Source organism: Clarias gariepinus, chromosome 9, assembly GCF_024256425.1.
Source record: "Clarias gariepinus isolate MV-2021 ecotype Netherlands chromosome 9, CGAR_prim_01v2, whole genome shotgun sequence".
NCBI lineage: Eukaryota > Metazoa > Chordata > Actinopteri > Siluriformes > Clariidae > Clarias > Clarias gariepinus.
Genome location: NC_071108.1, coordinates 15,676,897 through 15,699,843, shown reverse-complemented (window position 1 = coordinate 15,699,843; position 22,947 = coordinate 15,676,897). Strand labels below are relative to the sequence as shown.

Here is a 22,947-nt window from a genome sequence, read left to right as displayed (position 1 = left end):
CCAGGCAGCAATGATTTGCAAGTGTTATTGTATCTAATACAGTAAAGGGAAGATATTATGCAGCTTCAAGCAGAGAAAAGCTGGTCTCTTTTGATTGATTGTTACAAATAACAATCACGCTGTTGATGCACCTCTGACTAACTGAGCCGGCTGCATCTGCCATTAAATGAGAGAAACATTGGATTCAGACAAAAAAAGAAAAAAAGGATTTCTATGGAGTTGTGATTTAGTTAAACCTGGCAGATACCCTGGCAGTTGTGTGTTGTCCAATACTGTCAGAGATACCTGACTCATAATCCCTATTTGGCTTTCCATCCCATGTTTGTGTCTTTGTATAAATGCTAATCCACACATCTACCTCCTGCTCTGAAGGTTGTAATGTAGGATTCTTATATACGGTACCCAAACAGTAAAAAAAATTGAAAGATATTTAACAGCTAATAAGGTTCCGTGCCCCTCACACCAGAATGAACTTGAGCACAGCTTATTTATCTTAGTTTTCCATAAGGGACACAGTGACAATTTGGCATGCAACTGTAAACAGCAGTAAACATTTCACTGAGTAAAGAGAGTCAGAGATCAAAACATGACGATGCATACAGTATGGTGACATACATTATTGATATATTGTCATTTAAACCATTTAAACTAATGTTTGCTATGAAGACTTATGATGTATGAACAAATATAAACTAATAATGATTATCATTGAACTCATTAAGAAATCATTAAGAAATAATTGACCAAACAAACAATTATGGCCCCAATAATGTCAAACGTAATAAATAAATAAAGTAACAATATTAATTTAACCATAGCACTACAGCATCATATTTTGTAATCTATGAGAGTAGTGGAGTACAGGCACCACACAAAAGAAGTTACTGTGCCATGTACTGTAATACAAAAAGGAAAATCAATCAAAAGAAAAATCACCCTGAATGGCTAAAAGACTGTCAAGAATTACAAAGACATAACTTGTTAAATCATATATTTTCACCCATATTGTATGCACTAAAAAAAAATGTACTGTAACAGCCTCCCTTCAACCTTAAGAAACAAACTGGGGTAATGATTGTCACTAAATATTATTAATTTGTATGTTAGCTGAAGTTATTTAAAGAGAGTATGTGCACTTAATTCTTTTTATAATTTTTTAAAAATTTGTTGCAGTGTATATATATATATATATATATATATATATATATATATACTGTTTTTTCATTTTGCATTTACAGCAGTGCAACTAAACTAAACTAAATTTAGAGCAGTACACAAATCAACATTTTTCAAATATTTAACAAGTGATTTTTAGCACCACCTGCAATAACTAAGTAAATAGTTAAGAGCCTCCCACTGGATAATTACTGCTTGATTAATATGATTCAGCTGGCAAGTTATTTAACCCTAACTGATGCAGCAAATAGCTTTTCAACCATGTGAGATGACATATCCTATGGTCGTGGCAAAGATCTTACTCTGTTTCAGAAGGGTCAAATTATTGTACTGCATCAAGCAAAGAAAATAACTAAGGAGCTGAAACTACTAAAATTAGGTTAAGAACTGCAAAAAGCATTATTAACACATGAAAGGATTGTGGTGAACCATCATCTTTGTGAAAGAAATGTGGTCGGAAAAACATACTGAATGAATGTAATGGGAGACCACTTAAAGGCTTAGTGAAATCAAATTGCAAAAGAAACAATAGTAGAACTCACAGCTATGATTAATATTGATAGTAAGCACATTTCCACATGCACAATACAATGAGAACTCAATACAAAGAGTTCAGAGAAAATGATGGGTGCAGCAGGGTAAGAAGAGAGCGGAATAGTGATAGATCCATCATGCCTAGTGCCTCTCATTAAAGCCTGTGGGGTTAGTGGTATGATCTGGGGTTGCTATGTTGGCCGGGTCTAGGTTCAGTAATATTATGTGCCCAAAAATGACTACCTTAATATCCTGAATGACCAGGTTTTTCCATTAATAGATGTTTTCTTCTCTGATGCTATGAGCATATTCCAAAATGATTATTCCAGGATTGATTGGAGTCAAATTGTAAAAAGTGGTTCAGGAAGCATGAGACAATATTTTCACACATGGATAGGCCACCACAGAGTTAAGACCTTAACCTTACTAAAAATCTTTGGGAGATCGCTTTACACAGTGGTCCAACTATCCCATCTCCAAGATCTTAATGGAAGATCTTGGAGAAAAATGAATGCAACTCTGGATGGAAATGAATGTTGTGACATTGCATAATGCCACAACATTGGCTTGACACTAATAACGCAGCAGTTGTAGCCATTTTAAGAACATGCCTGTGCATGGTGGCTCTTAATGCACTGAGACCAGCCTCACTCCACTCCTTTTGAAGTTCTTGAATCGCTGATATTTGACAAACTTCTTAAGACACCCCTGTTGCTTGTGCACTTTTTCCTACAACATGTTTCCCTCTCAGTCAATGTCCCATGAATATGTTTCAATAGAAGTACCTTCTGTGGTTTACCATTCTTGTAGAGGGTGATGATGAATATTCTGGACAACTTTCAAATCAGCAGGTTTTTTATGCTTGTACTGAACTAAATCAAGAAATACACAATATTTATTCTGTATAAATACTAATTTACTTAAAATCAGATTTAAATATTCTAATGTTTTGAGATGGTGTGTCTTAATTTCACATCACATGTAATTGTAATCTACAATATAAATTATAACATAAATTACGATATAAATATAAATTTACAATTGTAATTCTTAATGGACAATATACAGTATGAGTTTCAATTATTTCATGATTTTAAAATTTTTCGAGATGTAAATTTCACAGAGATGCACTGTACAGTATGTCGCTGTCATAAAAAAGTTTTTTTTTTTTTTTTCCTTCATTTTTTCCTACACTCATGAACTACAGAAAGTAGCATGTCACTGTGGTCTTCAGAGATTTTACTGCAAAGCACAGCAGAATGGATATATTGTAAAGCATAACACCTGCCTTATATTAACAGATAAGGTTTAAATTCTGTAATCATCAAACACATTTTGGTCACTTATATGTCACTTTTATGTCATAGTGCACGTGAAGATTAAATTAGCATTCGGACATACTGATCCAGTCAGCATAGTTCATAAAAAGCATTTTCCATATTATTTGATAGCTCATAGGACAGCTTATAGTATTTTATACTTTATAGAAATTAAATTATCTTATGGCGATGCTACTACAATTATTTCAGTAATTTGCTGAATTGTTCACATTCCCCCTTTACCTAATGGAAAATAAATGATAATTCACTGGGGAAAATACCTTAAACGTTACCTTTATAGAAACCACATTTAATACAGTTTTGCTCAAAATTTTGCATACCCTGAAATACATTTTTCAATTGCCGATTATTTAAAATATGACTGATAATGCAAAATTATTTTTTCTTATTAAAGTATAGAGATGTAAACCATTAATTATTACATAGTTGCATGACTCCTTTTTAAAAACAAATGATACCTGAAATCACCCAGACAACCCTGATCTAAACTTTAAATATCCTTGAATGTTTGGCCACATTATAAACACACAGGTTGATGCATAAAGGTTTAAATGGCTATTGAAGGAAACTTTTCACACCTGTGACTCATTGTAATTGTAATTAGTGAGGTGTTGCCCTTACTTGGCTGGATACTGCACCATGGGGAAGACATAAGAACTGCCAATGGACCTGCATAATACAGTAGTTGAGCTTTATAAAAAGGAGAAGGATATAAAAAGGCAAAGGCAGACAGTATTGTTTAAACTCATACTAAGTCATGGTCAGGTAGCCCAAGAAAGATTTCATCCACTACTATCAGAAGAATTGTACGGGACGTAAAGAAAAACCCACAAAAACTTCAAGAGAAATACAGTATAGACTGCTCTGGAAAAAAACTGGTGGTAAAGTTTTAAGGAGCACAATAAGGAGGTACTTGAACACAAATGACCTGCATGGTCGAGTTGCCAGGAGAAAGCTGTTACTGCTTCCATGCCACAGAAAGGCCTGTTTGCAATACGGCACCTGGACAAGCCTCACAGCTTCTGGACCAGGGTCATTTGAAGTCATGAGAACCAAAACTTTATAGTCACAACCATAAATGCTATGTTTACGATAAATGTAAACCAAGCATGGTGGTGGATGTTTTGGGGCTGTGTGAGCCCCAGTGGCATGGAGAAGTTAGTCAAAATTGATATATATATATATATATATATATATATATATATATATATAAAACATATAAATGAGTAACTGTAAGTTGTTTAAAGGCAAAATTTATATTGAATAAACAATAGCAGTACTGTATTTTTTTGTATGTCTATGGGGGAAGGGTGGGTTTGTATATATTTACTGAGTGCTATCATTCCATGGCTAATTTTGCTCCCAAATTAGGTTTTTGACCACGGCTGCCTGTGGCATCATTTGGATATCCGCATAATAGGATTAACACTGTTCACTCTGTTAGCCCTAACTACATGATTGAAAGAAGAAACCCCTGAACATATCTGGAGGGTGATAAGGATGAACGAAGACTGCTAATGATAACACAGTTATTAGTCCAACAGAGTCAAATAACCCATGCTGATACACTAATGTTGGATATGGGCAAAAAATATCCTTAAGTACAGCTGGTAGTATTTTTATGGTGTCTAAATAATGTATCCATAGACAGTATTAATAATAGAAAGGAGCGAGTGTGACAAAGTTATCAGAAGAACTCATATTCTCCAGCATGCTCAGTAAAACCTAACAATTATTTTCTTATAAAACTGCACAAATCTTTGTCTAAAACTCCTAATTTTTTAGCTCCAAATATTGACTTTATTTTATTACTCTTTATTGCTCTTTATAGAAGTTTATTTTATGCAGAAATGTTTTCAAAAGCATCTTTTGCTTGTGCCATATTTTTGTATGTGCCCAAGACATTTGCACAGTACTATGGGTAAAATAGTTAGCTTTTATTGAGCTTGCTGGAGAATACTTTGTCACACTCACTTCTTTTTGATTTTCATGCAAATCCCAGGAGCGTAGAAAAAAAAAATAAAAAAAAAAAATGTTTTTTTGTTTCCATCTGAAAACTGCCATGCTTTACAGCCATGCATATATTCTCATGTAATGTCATTTATTTATTAATTTTTAAGTTATATATGGAAATACTAAATTATGCATACATGCTAAACATACATAACAAAATTGGTTCAGCATATAATATGGTGCCTAAGACTTTTGCCCAGTACTGGATATATATATATATTTATATATATATATATATATATATATATATATATATAGAGAGAGAGAGAGAGAGAGAGAGTATATGCACTTAACTACAGAATAGATCATGGTGTGAAGTTTAATTTAATTTGACATTGTTGATGATATTAATAGTCAGCATGATCAATGTCCAAGGGAATGTTTGTGCCAAGTTTATACAGAATAGTAGCCAAATCTTGTGTATCTAAATAATGAAGTGAGGATTCTAATATCTAGAATCATCTACACCTTCTGTCCTACAGTAGCAGATGGAATTGTTGGAGTAGCATTTACACACAAACTCTCTAGAGTTCCATTTGTAATTGTGCCAAGATTGCGCATATACTGGACCTGCAAATGTTTGTTCATAACCACAGATTACCGAGCCCTGTAAAATTTCCATTAGCACAAAAACCAACATGAATGAAATAGTAGAACATAGGCATTAACTCAGAGCTGGAAGATAGTGCTGTTTTACACACACACACACACACACACACACACACACACACACACACACACACACAGAAGAATATATTACAGCTATAAATCAAACAGCTACTGCCACAAAAGGGGTAGAGATGTACTAAAGCGCAGAACAGTGCAGCAGCAAATGTCACCAGCTGTAAACAGCATCATAACAGTGCTATCAAATAATTAAACAGAGCCTCATAGAATTCTGTATTAATTTACATTTTGCTTGATATTTTTTTCTAACCACTTTCAGAAGTCTCTGGGAGTATTCAAACACTTACAGTACACCTACTGCTCAAACTTCAAATGAAAAACCTCTTAGATAAAACATGAATGTAGAATTATTTAGCAAAGAGACAGCTACAGTATAACTATTTGGACTATATTTGGTTGTTTCCCGGCCAGGCTAGATTCCCATCTCTGTGTGCATGGAGTTTGCATGTTCTCCCCGTGCTTGGTGGGTTTCCTCCGGGTACAGTACTCCGGTTTTCCTCCCACAGTCTAAATATATGCAGGTTAGGCTAAATGGCATTCCCAAATTGACCATAGTGTGTGAATGAGTGTGTGTATGTGTGTGCCCTGTGATAGATTGGCATCCTGTCCTGGGTGTATTCTACCTCATGCCCTAAATCTTCTAGCATTCAGGCTCCCACGACCCTGAATACAGAATGAAGCGGTATAGAAGAGAAGTGAGTGAGTGAGTGCAATCTGAGTTAAATTTATCCTAAGGCATACAATGAACTATAAATTTTTACCCGATTTCAAGAATTTCCTACAGCATAAAAGTTATTTTTTTTTTTATGATTACTTTCTTGATTTCGAGGTGATCATGATTTCCTGCTTGGCCATTGACTCACTGAGGCTGAAGAAGTGTGATCTTGCAGAAGTCTGAGTTCTCTCAATCTTGTGCTATCAGTTGATCAGTGGCTGACTGGTTGGATTTTGAAGGTGGTTTTTGGCTGCTGGCAGTATCCCCTTGAATCTTGAAAATTTTCAATAGCTTGACAATTGTCATTTTTTAAAATGGAGGTATTTTTCTTTATTCACCCAGCAAAGGTTATTGCAGGAAAGCCTTCCCTCTTTTAAACACAACTGGCAGGACAACAGATTTTGACCTTTTTGTTCAAATGCTTTGCTTGGTTATATTAATGTATTTTTTAAATTATGGTGGGACGATTATTTCATTAGGTGGTTAGGTCCCCAGTTTGATCCTGACTTGTATTGTCTATATGTTGTGGTCTTTCCCATGTCCATTAAAGTTTCCCTTATGTTAGTCCTTTCTTCTTAAAATATATACTATTCTGTGGATTGGTAATGCTGAATTGTTTATGGAATTTACGTGTGTGTGTGTCTCAATAAGCAGGAATCCACTTCTCACATCCAGGGATCCTGGAATTGGCTTCGGATTGACCCTGACCCACTAATTCGAAATGTTTAATCGTCCGGTTTCATGCTTAAGTTACTCTAAAGAGCTTTGATGTACATGAATTGATTGGCTGTCATATTATTCTGTGCACTGATGCCAATGCGTCTTCCAGCAAGACATTTACACAGTGGTTAACACCCTGTAAATCTGTCTTATTGCTTATGTCTGCAGGATGCAGTGTAGTATTTTGATGCCTACATGGTTACCAAATGCACCACTGTGTCCTTCCTTATGATATTAAGATGTGTTAAATGTTCTATCAATGCCTATAATATTAAGTTATGTTAAATAGCCTCGTGATGAATACTGCCTACTGCCTCCTGAATGCCTGGGGCATTGTGTCCTTCCTTAAGCCATTATGTTGTGTTGAATTATTATGTTTGAATTTTGATACCTTTAGTTTTTCCTATTGATGCATCCCTTCTTAAGCCATTAAGTTACTGAATGTGTGTATGTGTGTGCATGTATGTGTGTATGCATACAACCTACTGTACAATGTTCCTGTTAATCACAGGCGTTAAGTCTCTCCAGAAAGTATAAACAACCTCACGATTTTCCCGGTTCAGGCTGCTAACATCTCACTTCAGAAATGCTCTGTTAATTTTTAAATATTGCTGACTCTCCTCACACTCCCTGAGGTTATTTTGAGCAGCTTCTTCAAAGAGTTTAACATGCCTTGACAGACAGGATGTAGCAGCATTTCTCTCTCCACTTGTTTTTGTGTTGTTCTGCAATTCATGGGAATTTGCAAGTAAACATGATTTTTGCAAATCATGATGTGATTGGTTTGTTTGACACTAAACTGCACGTTTGATTATTACTCATCTGTAGTAGCAAGGTTACAAATCTAGAGTGTCTCTGTGTACAGTAATTGGCAAAAATAGTGTTTTGTGAAAAGAATGAGATTAATTATTCAAAGTGTAATAATAATAAATGATGAAATGTGATTAAACCATGTTTCATGCCAGGCACTGATTCCAGCTCATTGCTGTGCAATTCTGAATTGCATTCTCCCTCATGGGATATGATTGGCTGGTTTTAGGGCAAGATCAGATCTGCACACTGCCATACTAAATAGCTTGTTGGATTAAAATCTCTGACACTGCCTATTATTATTTAGAAAGGCTGTGTGGATTTGTTTGCAGCCTAATACATGCCTAGTTATAGAAGTGACTGAAAAGCAGATAATGACACAAATACATGATGTTCCTATTATCTGATTCTCTTTCTTAAAACCTGTGCCGTGTATCTTCCAGGTCCATTAAGGTGGAAATATATGATTGGGACAGAGATGGCAGGTAGGTTCCCCATCTTGAATACTATTTAGGTTAAATGTCTAAAATTGAAGAACAAATGAAACTAAAGTACCGTTTGACATATGAAGCTATTATACTCTTTTGTTTCTTGCCTTCCAGCCATGACTTCATTGGAGAATTTACCACTAGCTACCGGGAGCTGTCACGGGGCCAGAGCCAGTTTAATGTTTATGAGGTCAGTAGAATTATGAATTATTCACTATTTAACGGAGGTATTAAATCATCTGATAAACGAAAGTCAGCTGCTGCTCAGTTACCATGAAAAACCCTCATGTGCCCTGCTGTCATCCTTAACTCACTGGGAAACACAGATGTCCTGCTCAGCCAAATTCACAGGGGCATTTCTGCCATTATCACCCAGGGCAGCCTCTCACTGAGGAGATATTTTACATTTTAACTTGTATGAGCAATTTTTTGAAGCAAATTTTACTTAATTTTTTTTTAACCCGTTGGTTATACCATTTCTTAATTTTAAATACACCTTAAAAACTCAACACAGCTCTTTCATGCAAAATGCACTGAGCTTGCAAATTAACATATTATATTGCACTGCACATGTCTCAAAATCATTACATTCTTCCATAACCCAGGGTAATGATGTCTCTCAACAAGATCACTGTGTCACTTAGAACAGAATTACCTAACATCGCTAAGAACATGCAGACTTACAAGATGCATTTTTAAACTATATTTTTATTTAAAGAATGATTAAAAAATGCTGCAACATTTCTCAACATGCTTTATTTCTGCATGATTTTCAAATATGGACTTCTAATGCAATTCCAAAATGCCAACACAACATGAAGGCACAGAATAAGGCATAAAACAGCATTAACAATACCGTAATATCAAAATAAACAAACAGAAATAAAACATACTGTATTACACTTGTTGATATATACATTGCTAGTCAAAGTGGTCCTCTAAATTGGGACACGTGTCAATTGACCTCACACCTACAACGTCACACTGTATTCTCTCTTGGCATAAACATAATTTAACCATATCCATAGTTGTAATTGTATACCTTCCATCTTAATGAGGCAAATCATTTCTCTAAGGGGAATAAGGTGGAAGGAAATGATCTTTTGACAGGCCTCAAAAAACTCAACAGGAATTATGAAAAACAAAACTCTTCTATTACAAATGTTGGCATACATAAGTTCTACAGACTTCTGTAAATTGCAATTCATTCATGTGCACTTGCAGCCTGCCAAGTCTTATCTTTAGGTTTGCTGCAATATTTCCATCGTAGGTGCCATCATTGAGTATCTGGCAGCCCCCTTAGTCCAGCCTCTCATCATGGAAAGACCAGAATTTAGAATTTGATAGAAGACAAATAATAGTAGCCCTAATATCATCAGAGATGCTGGTGGTAAGTGAGTGAGAAAAAATGAAATGTGTTGTCACTGAATGCATTTTATGTCAATGAGATTAATAATGGTCCACATACTGTATAAGTCCATAGTGCTGTAGTACTAGCAGTGTGTTTGTTAGCAGTTTAAAAAAAATAATTCTTATGTGGTTAGTTCAGACCTAATATACTCCACTTTTTGTCTTTTAGCTTATTAGTACTCTCATTGTACTTATCGTGTCTGACAAATACACATTTTTTTAGTTAACTGCTTAGTTTTTTTTCAAGGAAATTTATCTACTTTCCTTGCAGGGACCAATCAGCCAAATGTCCTCACAAGGTCAAAACAGGCATATATTCCTATGCTCACACGCACACACGCACACACACACACACAATCTACCCCTTTTGTCTGACCTTGGTTCTGAATTTGTCCACTGCAACTCTAGTGAAAATTCATATACATAGCATTGTGAAAAAGTCTTGAGCCTTTCTTGTGTTTATAATGTAGTCATGAGAAATAGCTCAAACACAGTGGCAATGCAATCAGTGGCAAGTGTACAGTTCTAACAAGCTTTAAAATCAATATTTGGTATGATTAACTTTTATTATTCAACAAAGCCTGAACTATCTTCTCTCAAGCTTTTTTGTAATTTCTATAAGTGATCTTCCAGGACATTCTAAAGCTCTTCTTTGGACATTGGCTGCCTTTAGAGGTCAATCCATGACTGATGTTGTTCCACTGGGATTTTTTATATCGAGGTATACTTTGTGTGGTACAGTATGTGTGTATGTAAACAAGGTTAGTTGAACCAGCACTGCTGTATCACTGACATGACAAACATTACATTTATTAATATACCGCGGTGGGGGGCAGGGTGGCGTAGTGGTTAGCACTTTGACCTGTTCAGGGTCGAGAGTTTGAGTCCCATTTTGGGATATTGTACGGTATCTAATTAATGAGCACTAATTTGTGTTTACAGTAAAATAAATTGAAAAAAGTTAGCAAAGAACACTAACTCACTGTCTATATCTCTTAATCCTGTATTCAGGGTCATACAGTAGGGAGTTTTGGGGCCTATCCCAGGAAGCTTAGGGCACGAGTCTGGGTACACCCTGGATAGGGTGCCAATCCACCGCAGGGCACACACATACACACACTCCGGGCAATGTGGAAATGCCAAAATAGCCTAACCTTCATATATTAGGACTGTGGGAGGAAACCAGAGTACCCAGGAGAAACCCACCAAGCACAGGGAGAACATGCAAAGTCCTTGCACACAGAGATGGGAATCGAGCCTAGATGGGAATCGAACCCGGAACCTAGAGGTGCAAGGCGGCAGTGCTAATAACTACAACACCGTGCCGCCTAGCAAAGAACAATTGTGTAAAATTTATCACATGGAAATTTTGGGCAGAAAACCCCAGATGTTTTTAAGTTTGGGTGTTCTTTGCCCCGACAGGTAGTTGTAGCCAAAAGAAAAATCAGCTTTGGAGAATGTTTAATCCACGAAACATGACATGTACATTTTGTTATGGCCACTGCAGTTACCCCAGCATTAATAGACTTAAGGTATACATCACGTAACATCATGATAGGACTTCATTTTTGGATTTTGTGCAAACAGCATATAATATCATTACAAAGCTATTACAGTGAAATGTAGAAACTAGTAGAAGACGAGGCTAATGATGCCGTTAACTGAACTTTTTGTATTGTTTAGAATGTTTCTCATTATCTTCAACAATCTTAGTAATTTAGAAACGTTTGCGTGCAACAAAACTCAGCACTTTTCTTTTTGTTTCAGCTGGCTGTACTGACTCAATACAATAACACAGTCAAAGTATTATTTTTTTTCTAATTAAAACTTAAACAACACTAGTATTGATAATAAATTCTATACAGTATGTACATGGACACAAATGCAACTGGGGGTTAATATTTCCATTGTGACAAAACTGTGACGGATGAAGTTATAGCATTTTGCAAACTCCAACAATTCACACGAATATGAAAAACAATTCTGACATAATGTGTAGCTATTTTGCTTATATTCTATGTTAATATTTATCACTGTTCTGATGCCAAAAATATATGCATAAACTATTCTCTATCAAATTGCAATTTACTTATTGCTGTGTTTTAATATTTTTTTTCTCAAAACTGCAAAAATATCTCGGTTATCTTATTCTGTTGTCAAACTGTTCATGTTGTTTTCAATATAGTATACAGTATGTAGCGGATTCCTTTTTAATGCCCAGAAAATCTGAGTCTTCCATTTTTATTGATTTTATTTAAATATACACATTGAGATTAGAATTACATACAGTAATAATGTTACTTTGTTAGCAGACGGAATATAGATCTACAGTGATAAATTGAACAATAATAACAAAAGAAATCCTCCAATACTACTAATTTTACTACTTCCACTAATCATCCTCATCATCATCATCATTATCATCATCACCATAAAGTGTAGTAAGGGAGAAAAAAGTACAAGGAAAGACCATTTTTTTAACCCTACAACAAGGCTCGTAAAGCAGAAATGGAAAAACCACAGCACTGTCAAAAAGCTTGGGGCTAAAGAGGTATTTAAATGAAGGTCTTATTAAATAAAGCCTCTCATGTTAGACCATGTACCTGCTGTGAACAGCATTAATACAGCTCATATGCCATTTGAATACTAATTAATTTTAATTATAAAGATGACTAGGTGGTGCACTGTGTGGTATTCCCTCCTGTGATCTTGAGCTTGGGTTACTATGTTTTGCAAGTTCTCCCTGTAGGTTTCTTCGAAGGTTCTCTAGTTTCTCCTCTTTTCCACAAATTGCTGCTAGGTGGATGGGCTAAGTTAAATTGCCTCTAGGTGTTTCTGCAATAGGCTCCAAATTCACTATAACCTTGTAACACTGTAAAAGTACTCACTGAAGATGGATGGAAAGAAAATTTGGCTCTGTACAGAATAATTACTTCATGTAAAAGAGTGTAATTAAAAAGTATTCACTGTGTTGTTGCCATCTGAGGCTTTAGAAAATACCCCAAAATTCCTCTTTAATCTGTTGAATTTCTTTGTTGGGAGAACTGATGTATTTGTTTCAAATGAATGAGCTGTAATCAAGGTCAGCAGCTCTGCATGACAAAAGAATTCATGTCAACAAACAGTCCTGAAAGACAGAATTAAAACAGTTCTTTCTTCAAAAAAAAAAAAATAAATAAAAAAGTTTTCAGACTTGGCTTAAACACAGAGTCTGTGTCTCTTTCCCCAACATTAATTAAAGGCTATTCCATAACTTTGGGGCTTTGTAAGAAAAAGCTCTTCCCCCACTGTAGATGATATAATACTAGGTACCAACAAGCAGCCTTCACACTTTGACTGAGTAGGCATTGTGGATCTTACTAGTTCACTCAGGTACCATGGCGTTAGACCATTTAATGCCTTATTGGTCAAAAGAATTTTTAGAAAAATTTTAGAATTTTTAAATCGATGCAAAATTTCACTGGGCTTTAATGCAGTGTGGATAAGATATGGGCTTGAATCTTCTGGTTCCAGTAAGGACTCGTTTTTGCTTCTTTTCAGGGCTAAACTTATTCAGACTGTATTTTTCCTCTCTATGCTTACGACCAACTATAGATGGTTGTAAGCTAATGATTGTTTACAACTCATTTAACGTCTGGTATGCATTACATATGGAGTGTCACTTATTAAAATTTAAATGTAGACTAAATCTCTTAGATCTAAATTTCTTTTTAAGAGTATTTATTTTGCCCACCTTCTTATAACACCTGCACTTTCACATTCAGTAAAACCAACTTGCGTATGTCTAGAAGTTTTCGAAGTTTATCGTTGACTGATAAAAACTGTAAATGATATAGTACCGACAGTGTGATTAATAGCCACTGGTCTGTTTAAATTAAGCTCCACAAGCCTAGTGCCAGAGAGAGCCTTTCTACCGTCAACTTGTTGATTTTACTGATGGTGGACTTCTGTAATTCATACTATAGAAGATTGATGATGCACCGATCTGGCACAAAACTACCTTTTTTTATTTTGGGTTGCTGGAGCAGCAACAATGTGGTTTGGGCACATCCTCCATCCTGTGATGCAGCCTTTGCAATCCAGTTTCATAGAAATAATGTTCTGGAGCAGATCAAAACCTTAGTGCAATCTGTTGCATCACATGTTTTGATCTTCTCTCACACAGAAGGAAGAGATAATTTAACGCCTCTTGGGCCTGTGCACTACAAACCTGTTTAGGTATCAATGACAGCTTGTAAAGAATGTTTTACTGAGCTCCAACAATGGCACATAAACCAAACAAACTTTTTTCCCCTACTTTGTTAACATGCACAGTGATTTGTTGCTATTGCTGCGGCTGCCAAACTTGATGCAGGGATTATATCCTTCAGGGCCAATGAAATGGGTACCACTGGATTGAAAATGCAACTTATATATACTTTCATATGTACTACAGATATACTATGAAATGAATTTGTTATTTGCCAGCCTTTAGCGCCTCCAGCTCCCTGGAGCTCTGTAATTCAAGGCCACATTGCTTTCCTGCTAACATATCTAGCATTTGGCTCTAGGGATAGCTCAAAAGACACCCCCTCCTCTTTTGTAAGATTGCTTAGTAGTATCTTCTGTCCACCTTTGTATCTACCACTGCAAGGTGGAAAAAGGAACATATCTTTTTCATCCTAGCGGGTTAGGGTTGTTTATAAATAAATAAAAGAGTGTAAATAAGTGTTTATTATGCTTATAATTTGTGTCAGTGAAAATTTTAAAGGATTAAAATAGGTAAAAATTATCTTATAAATAAATATTAATATATTGTTTTACATTTCCTTTAGATTATTTTACTAAGGCATAATTTATACAAGGTTTTGCGTTGTTAAGAGCTACAGTCTAAGTGTTAAATAACGACTAACAGGAATGACCTTTTCACAAACTTAAAAATATGCTTACAAATGTTAATTTGCACACACAAATAAAGTTGCTAAAGTGGCTTTTGGGCTTAGTAAATACCATTTTGGGTGTAAAATGATTCAATGAAAAGTGTTTCAATTTTAAGGCTAAAATTCCCCAAAATATAAAATTAAGCAGCTACACAAATTGGACATGCTAGCTGATGGGAAAGATATAATCATCTTTAGACCCTATTAGGAACTAAATTAGCTTATTGTTTTGCAGGTGTTAGGAAATGTGTTTATAATTTTAAATTACTCAGGGCCTATTACACACTAGAGATCTGGTACATGTTTCCAGCTTATCTGAAATAAGACAAAAGTCATAAGAAAGCAAGCAGGAAGTAACACTGAGGGTTGAGAAAATCAAAATTTGTGTTTTGGAAAGTTCGTTCATAAGGATGGGAAATGAGACAGTATGTGTAGTATGTGTACTACAGTATTATCCCTGTGGGGCGATGTAAGATATGAAAGTAGGTGTAATGGAGCATGACAGCCCCAACAGGAATTGAAGAGATCAGATCAACACACCAGCTCTGCCAAGCCTTACAGCTGCTATTTCCTCCAGTAGAAATTCATGTTATTTTGTTTTCATGTTTTTTTTTTCTAGAAATGTAGTTTGTTTGATCTCTTGTTAAAGATGACAGCTCTGAAACAATTTTTCACACATCCATTACTCTTGTCAACTTGCCTAAAATGTCCCTGAAGAGTCATTTTGGGATTTCAGGTGGTGAATGCCAAAAAGAAAACAAAGAAGAGAAGATACATCAACTCTGGAACAGTGAGTCTCCGGCTTGTAATTGTCAAACTATTTATGTATTTATCCTTATTTTTAAAACTTTGCAATCATTTTGGTAGAAGATTTTCCCTGATCTCTAAACACAAGACCAACATTGGAAATAGGTCATCTGTTTCTAGTCAGTAGAGTGTAGCAATGCATTGATTGACCACTGCCAGGTAAATTGAATAATATTGTCAATTATATACTAATAAACTGGTGACAGGATCGTGGGCACCCAAGGCTCATTTGTGCTTCTGGGGACCAAAGGCTAATCCATCAGTCCGACCACATACAGTACAAAAGCTAATATACAGTAGCACAAATTGCTGAAAAAGGTTAATACTGTCTGTAATAGAAAGGTCTCTGAACATCCAGTGCAGTTTTTTATGGACGCCTAACCTTGCAATTTACAGCATTTAAAAATTTTGCTGCTAATTTTCTGGTGACTTGTGAATGCCTCAAGGGGACAGAACTGTTTTGTTGGCAAAATGGGAACCTAAAACCTTGATGGTTTTAATGTTTATGGTTTTAATGTTATGGCTAATTGTATATATGACAGAAATATGGTATATATGGTAAACAAGAACCTACATGGGTTTTCTGGTCTCTGTTAACATTGGTCAGCTTGTGATTTATTTCATATTTTAGAAAATAAAGTATTCACATTTGTTCAAATCCTGGATTTGTTGTTTATTTTTTATGCAAGGTTGGGACCATGGTTACTTGTAAACCTAAATGATTAGAAGTGATAAGTAACAATATGCTTTAATAACAAGTGCCCCACTTGCGAGTTAATTGCATTAATGCAAACAAAGTAATTATTATAACATGGTTATCCATTTCTAACAAAGTTTTTAATATAGCAGCAAAAAAGGAGATGCCTTTCCTGCTGCAATCTACTCTTTAGTCTTGGACTGGCACTGAGGATGCCTGCATCTCGGCTTTGCATTATATATGGCCATGGGGTTAAGCAGCCATATGCTACCAACATTGGCAGCACGGTGGTGGTTGGTCTTGAACCCCAGTCCCTTCGAAAAGTAACTTATATTTATTAGTATATATATAAAGTTTTTACAACTTTTTAGTGGGTAATAAATCTCTATTTGGTCTTGCACTAGTGAAGCTGTTGATCTAGTTCTCCCACTGGAAACCCACTGGATAATTAAACACATGAATACTTAATCATCTGGCTTTAGAGTAGCACAATGGGTCACCTTTTGTAATTATGACAATATAATTAGACACACAAAATTTATTAAAATTCAGTTTTATAATTTGTTGGTAAAAACAAATATGCTTTAAAATACAGTAGGTAACCTATTACATAAGTTAAGGATCTTTTGTGCATAAGAACTCTTGTGTTAACTATGTTATAAGAATCATGTAACCTTCCTAGGCTTCTGTAATAATGACATTATTGTGTGTTTACAGATTGATGCCATGTTATGAGACAGATGTGTCGTGTGGAGAAAATGCTAAACATATGTGAAAGTAAATGTTCTGATTTTTCTAATTCCCAAGGTGACCTTGCTTTCATTCTCTGTTGAGGCAGAACACACTTTCCTAGACTACATCAAAGCAGGGTGAGTACAAAAGTTCAAATGAACAAACATGCCCAATTTTATCTTATAAAATGACTAAACTTGAATGGTGGAAAAAAATGGAAAAAATGGAAAAAATCATTCAGACAAGAAAGCTGTAAAAGAACACAAACATTTCCTTCTACTTTTATACACTAGTTCAATAGCAGAAGGTCCCTGACATGGCTGACTCTGTGTTCTTATCTTTGATAAGGAGATAATGCAATAGCAAAGCCAGCCATAACAAGCAGAGCTGTTAATATCAGTACAGATATCATCATTTTTTTGTTGTCAGGTCTTCTTTGTGGCTCGATGAAATGATGAAAGGACCTTCAAAACTGAGGTGTTGATTGCAGGAAAACACTAATCTTTTTGTCCCACGCCTCCTAACACACTGGTGTACACTGAAATTAATATTATTTGCCGGGTTGCTTTTTTTCTACCCACCTTCACCTTCCTACAGCTCTTCAATTCTAGAAAAATAATTTTCTGCTAGTTATTACCCATGCATCACATTAAAATGCAATTTAGTCAGTTTTGGGTCCACATTATGCCTGGGTATAGCTTCATATGTGCCTACTGAATATAACAATAGGCAAGCATAATCAAGTTGTATTGTTTGTGATGTGCAGGATTTTAACAAGAGCTAGAACCTGATACACCCTTCAATGCTACCGCAGTGAGAAAATTATTCATTGGAAATTGAAAATATATTCAATATGAGCAAATTCATCTGCTATGTCTTATTATAAGATTATTATAAATTTAAATATAAGATTAATCCTCAGGTTTTGTCACACATTGGAAGCTTAATTTTTTGTCTATGGTAGATAATTTAGCTTTTTTTTTTTTAAATAAAAATGTTTATGTACGTACATTAACAAAATTATGTTTGTTTTATTATAACCATGTAATAGGAAAAACTATTTGATGTTCTCCACATGCTTGGTGGATTTCCTCCGACAGTCCAAAATCTTTCCCACAGTCCAAAGATATGCATGTTTATTTCCAAATTGCCCATAGTGTGTGAATGAGAGTGTGTGTGTGCCTTTCCATGGATTGGCACCCTGTCCAGGGTATCCCCTGCCTCGTGCCCTAAGGCTCCTGGGATAGGCTCCAGGTCCCCGCAACCCTGAATACAGGATAGAGCAATATAGACGATGCGTGATGAGAGTGAGATACATTTGACTGTATTGACTATTTATCATTTATCAATGAAAAAAAAGTGTGAAAAAAAAAAAAAACAAGCCTCACATTACTTTAGTGAATAACAACTCTTATGTGCCCAAATGGTTCTGCAATGACAGAATTCTGCTCTCACTCTAAGTCAGAATTAAAATTTGGTGAGGGATGGAGTTATGAAAAATGTGTGCCAGCACAAAAGACATTTGATGGTAAGGGATATGACTGACCTTTCAGGCTCAAACGATCTATTGCAGCCTGACATTGCTTATGTGCATTGTTTGAACATGATATAATCCACTAGTAATCCACTTCCTATATCTCCATGACCTTTGCCGATTGTGCTAAAAATAATATCTTTCTCTGGTGGGTTTATACGCTTCATGGTGTAATATTTATTTGTGAAAAAAAATCTCATACTACCAGTTGACCAGTTAAAATGACAAGAAGTTGCTCACAATGTTGGTAAAATAAAAGGCTCAGAAAGCATGTACAGTACATGGAGATTGCATACTGTGGTGTGTACTCATAATTCATATCCATAAATCCTAAGCCATGCTGAAAGCAAGCTAAATAGATGGCAAGTACAATAAAGCTAAAAGAAAATGACAGATCACATATTAGAACGTCAAGACTGGTGGCTAATAGGCATTTGAGGTCATTCCATATCTCTCTATTTTTCTTTTGTAAATCTTTTCTCTGAAACTCACTGACAGCTCTACATAAATAAAACATCCTTTTCTGTTCTAAAATTATATTCTTAAGGTCTGTGTAAAAATATGACAAGCCTATACAGAATGTGATGTTTATAAATAAGACCAGTAGAATAAATGTCATTGTAGGATTCTAGTAGAGCAATGTCCTAAAGCAACTCATTTCAGTCAGACCAGCTTGATTGTAGCTTGAGTTGCCCAGTATAATACAGATTAATGTGTACTGTAAGTCTGGAGTGTCTCTTGTAATGAATTCAAAATGACTCAAAATCTTTGAAGCAGTCTGAGTCCTAGATATGAAAATAAGTAAGTTGAAGAAGATTCCACAAATAAACACCATTGTGCTGACACCACATGCTCATCCTGCTAGAAGGTAACTTTGTTTTCAAATGTGCTTAAGACAGGTATGGCACTGGGACCATTCATTTTTAATCAATCAATAAACACAAACAAACAAACAAAAAAAAAACCTCCTGCATTTAACCAGCATGTAAATGCAGATCAGCTTTTTAAGGACTTTGGAAGTCTTTTAAAATTTTATTTATGCCACCAATACCCATGATCCTCCAGGTACTGTTGAATCTTCAAAATATAACTAGAGGGTTCCCTGATTAATTGTGTTAAAAAGTCAAAGTCAATAAATTTACTGCACATTTAATCGTATATTTGCCTGATCACTGCATGGGTTTAACCCAAACCTCAGTTCCTCATTAAAAAGGTTAAAAAAACAGATTTGAGCATAATATTTAACTGACACTAATCTTTAGTACAGTATGCCTGTTAGATTGAGAAAAAAATTAATAGCATAGGATGCTTCAATAGTGCAGTACAGTAAGTTATAGCCAGTATAAATTATTTGGATTAAGCTGTTCAGATGCATGAGTTTAATAATAGATTTTTTATTATAGACATAACCATGAGAAACAAATACTTTGTATGGGCTCTTTTTATAATACATTTAATGATACATTTTTATAAGACATTCTATAAAGCTATAATGTTTTAAGAGCTTTTGGGTAAATTATTTTTTAAAAGACAAAACTTGCCATATCGAAAAGTTCCCACTAGTTAAGTTAAGTCATCTCAAATAGACTTGCTGTTTTTTTCCTGGGGTGGGGTGAGGGACGGATGATGGGGGGTTGTATTGGCGGACCTCAAAAAAACTAAGAACCAGCTATTCTGTAGTCAAAAACTTTTTCTTAACAAATAATACTATTGCAATACGTTGAGTCTTTCTTCAGATCTATTCCCTACTGGCTTGCACTTTAGACAGCCATCAGCAGTATTCCATCTCCATGAGCTCTGACATCCTCATACATTTATAATGGCCTGTTATAGGAGTCTGTGGGCAGTTAGCTGTGACAGGTGAAGGGAATAAATGATCGACAAGCACCTGCAATCAGCGCCTCCCGCTGACCTCAAACCTGTGCTTCACTGGCTGGAATGAAAGACGAAGATTTTACAGGTTTTGGTACAGATTGCCCTTTGCAGGCTGATTTGGTTAGAATCCATTGTGTATCCACTATACCGGTTAAATAATGGTTTGGGAAAGGTAAATTCAACTGCAGATTCTGAATGATGGCAGGACAGGGATGAACAAAGACAGAATGCACAGCGGGAGAATGAACTAACACAATGTAGGCCCACAGGGAGCCTCTGATTGCTCTTGTTTGCTCAATCAGTTGGCCTCTGAGCCAAAGTGATGTCTGGAGAATTTATGCTTTGGGATGAATTTGAGTGTAAGAGCTTGATATTATTGCTCAATGTCATTGTTTTTTTTTTTTGCCTTTCCAGTGATATTTGGTATAAAAATCTTTACTCCTTTTTTTTTTACGTTTGCTCCCTGTTTTCTAGCACTCAGATCCATTTTACCGTGGCTATTGATTTCACAGCTTCCAATGGTGAGAATTTATTCTTGTTTTTTCCTTTTGTTATTTGCTTACTTGTTAATAGATTTACTTATAAACAGTTATCAAACTCATATGTAAACTTGATGAAATTAATGATTTTCTCTAGGCACTCCTGTATCTGACCAAGTACTCAGAATGTTTAATTGTAGACTAATCTTTGTTAATGATGCCGAGACTTGGCTTACAGAACAAACTCGGATAAAGGATACACTAATCTGCATTAATTATAAATAATAATACATTTAAATTTTTTTAATGCATTGTAATTAACAAAAAAAGAACCTTTGTGTTTAATTGTGTCACCTTTACTTTAGCTTAGTCACTTTCATTGTATTCATAAATATGCATGAAGGTCTTTTAGTTTGAATAAAATATTCATACAAATTAAAAAAGATCATTCAATTGTGCAAAGACGTGGCTGCCAGTTGAATGCATAACTGCTTACTTGGATCTCTCGGTATCTATTGGTTCCATTTTTCTGTAACAATTTTGCCCCTATGTGACTCCCTTGTAAAAAAAAAAAAGTTGTTGCATTACTGGAAGACACATACATTTCCATTCTGGGGTGGGGGGCTAGATTTCCCCCTATTTTTTAGATGTTTGTGTTCTTTTTAAAACAGACCATATCCTCATTTTCCTTCTCTAAGGGAACCCATCTCAGTCCACATCTCTGCATTATATGAACCCATACCAAATGAATGCCTATGCTATGGCACTAAAGGCTGTTGGGGAGATCATCCAGGATTATGACAGCGATAAGATGTTCCCTGCACTGGGCTTTGGAGCCAAACTCCCCCCTGATGGCAGAGTGTCTCATGAGTTCCCTTTGGTAAGAGCTGTACTGTTTATTATTACTTAATGATCATAGTATTAAAAAGAAATGTGTACAGTCCTGCATATTTACATAACATTTGCATTTTTGAATGTCCATTGCATTGTTAAGTTTTAATATTTTGTATAGGTGCAGGTTTTGTTTAAAGTCTACTAAATATGTATATAAAATCACTACTTTATACACTGCTTGGCCAAAAATTCACTACCTGGATTAAACTCAGCAAATTGAGATAATTACTTCAGTGATTAACAGAGTTAAGCTGGTAACAAGTTATTCAATACTAACTGATGCAATAAATAACTTCTAATTTCTTAAACAAACATGTCAAATAACATATCCTGTGATTGTGGAAAATATGTTATAGTAGTGTGTTTAAAATTATTGACCTACATCAAGAAAATAACTTAGAAGATTGTTGAAATTATTAAAAAATTAGGTTAAGAATCATAAAATGCAATATTCAATTTGGAAGGATAGTGGTAAACCATAAACTGAAATCATAATTAAAAAAAAACATCCTTAAATGAGTGTGATGGGAGATCACTAATTCACTAATATGTTGAATATTAAAAGTAAGAGAATTTCCACCTGTACAATTCAAAGAGATCCCAAGGGATTGGGACTAAACTGCTGTTTAGTTTTAAGAAAACCACTTATCATGCTAATGGAAAAAAGGCTTCAGTTTTCCAGGGAGCATAAAGAATGGACTGTGGAGCATTAGAAAATCAAAACACAAATTCTGTGTGTAGAACAAAAACGAGGTCAGCTGATTACCAAAAACCAGGTCAGCTGACTACCTGAATAGACTGAATGACCAGGTTTTTCTCACTTATCATGCTTAATTTTTAAAGAGTGGTTCAGGGAACATGAGACATTATTTTCACACATGGATTGGCCACCACAGACCTTAATACCATTTTGGAGTCCAGACCTTAATACCATTAAGAATCTTTATGATGTGATGGAGAAGACCTTACACAAGGGTCGGACAGTCCCATCAGCAATACAAGATATTGCAGAAAAATTAATGCAAAGAAATATTACAGTGTGATATACTTTTTTCTTTCTTTCTTTCTTTTTCCAGGCAGTGTATAACTGCACTCCTTTGTTGATTTTTAATGTACT

The 22,947-nt window shown here is 35.2% G+C and overlaps 1 protein-coding gene across 2 annotated transcripts in view; it reads left to right on the top strand.

The window, feature by feature from the left end:
* cpne5a (copine Va) overlaps window positions 1-22,947 on the top strand; it is a 96,235-nt gene that overhangs the window by 63,445 nt on the left and 9,843 nt on the right. Inside the window, exons 11-16 of one of the 2 annotated variants that reach the window (XM_053503914.1) lie at window positions 8,439-8,480; window positions 8,598-8,673; window positions 15,549-15,602; window positions 17,124-17,185; window positions 20,932-20,978; window positions 21,635-21,816. In XM_053503914.1, coding sequence (XP_053359889.1) covers window positions 8,439-8,480; window positions 8,598-8,673; window positions 15,549-15,602; window positions 17,124-17,185; window positions 20,932-20,978; window positions 21,635-21,816 — 463 coding nt within the window. The remainder of the gene's footprint in view (window positions 1-8,438; window positions 8,481-8,597; window positions 8,674-15,548; window positions 15,603-17,123; window positions 17,186-20,931; window positions 20,979-21,634; window positions 21,817-22,947) is intronic. The other variant, XM_053503915.1, reaches the window with a different exon arrangement.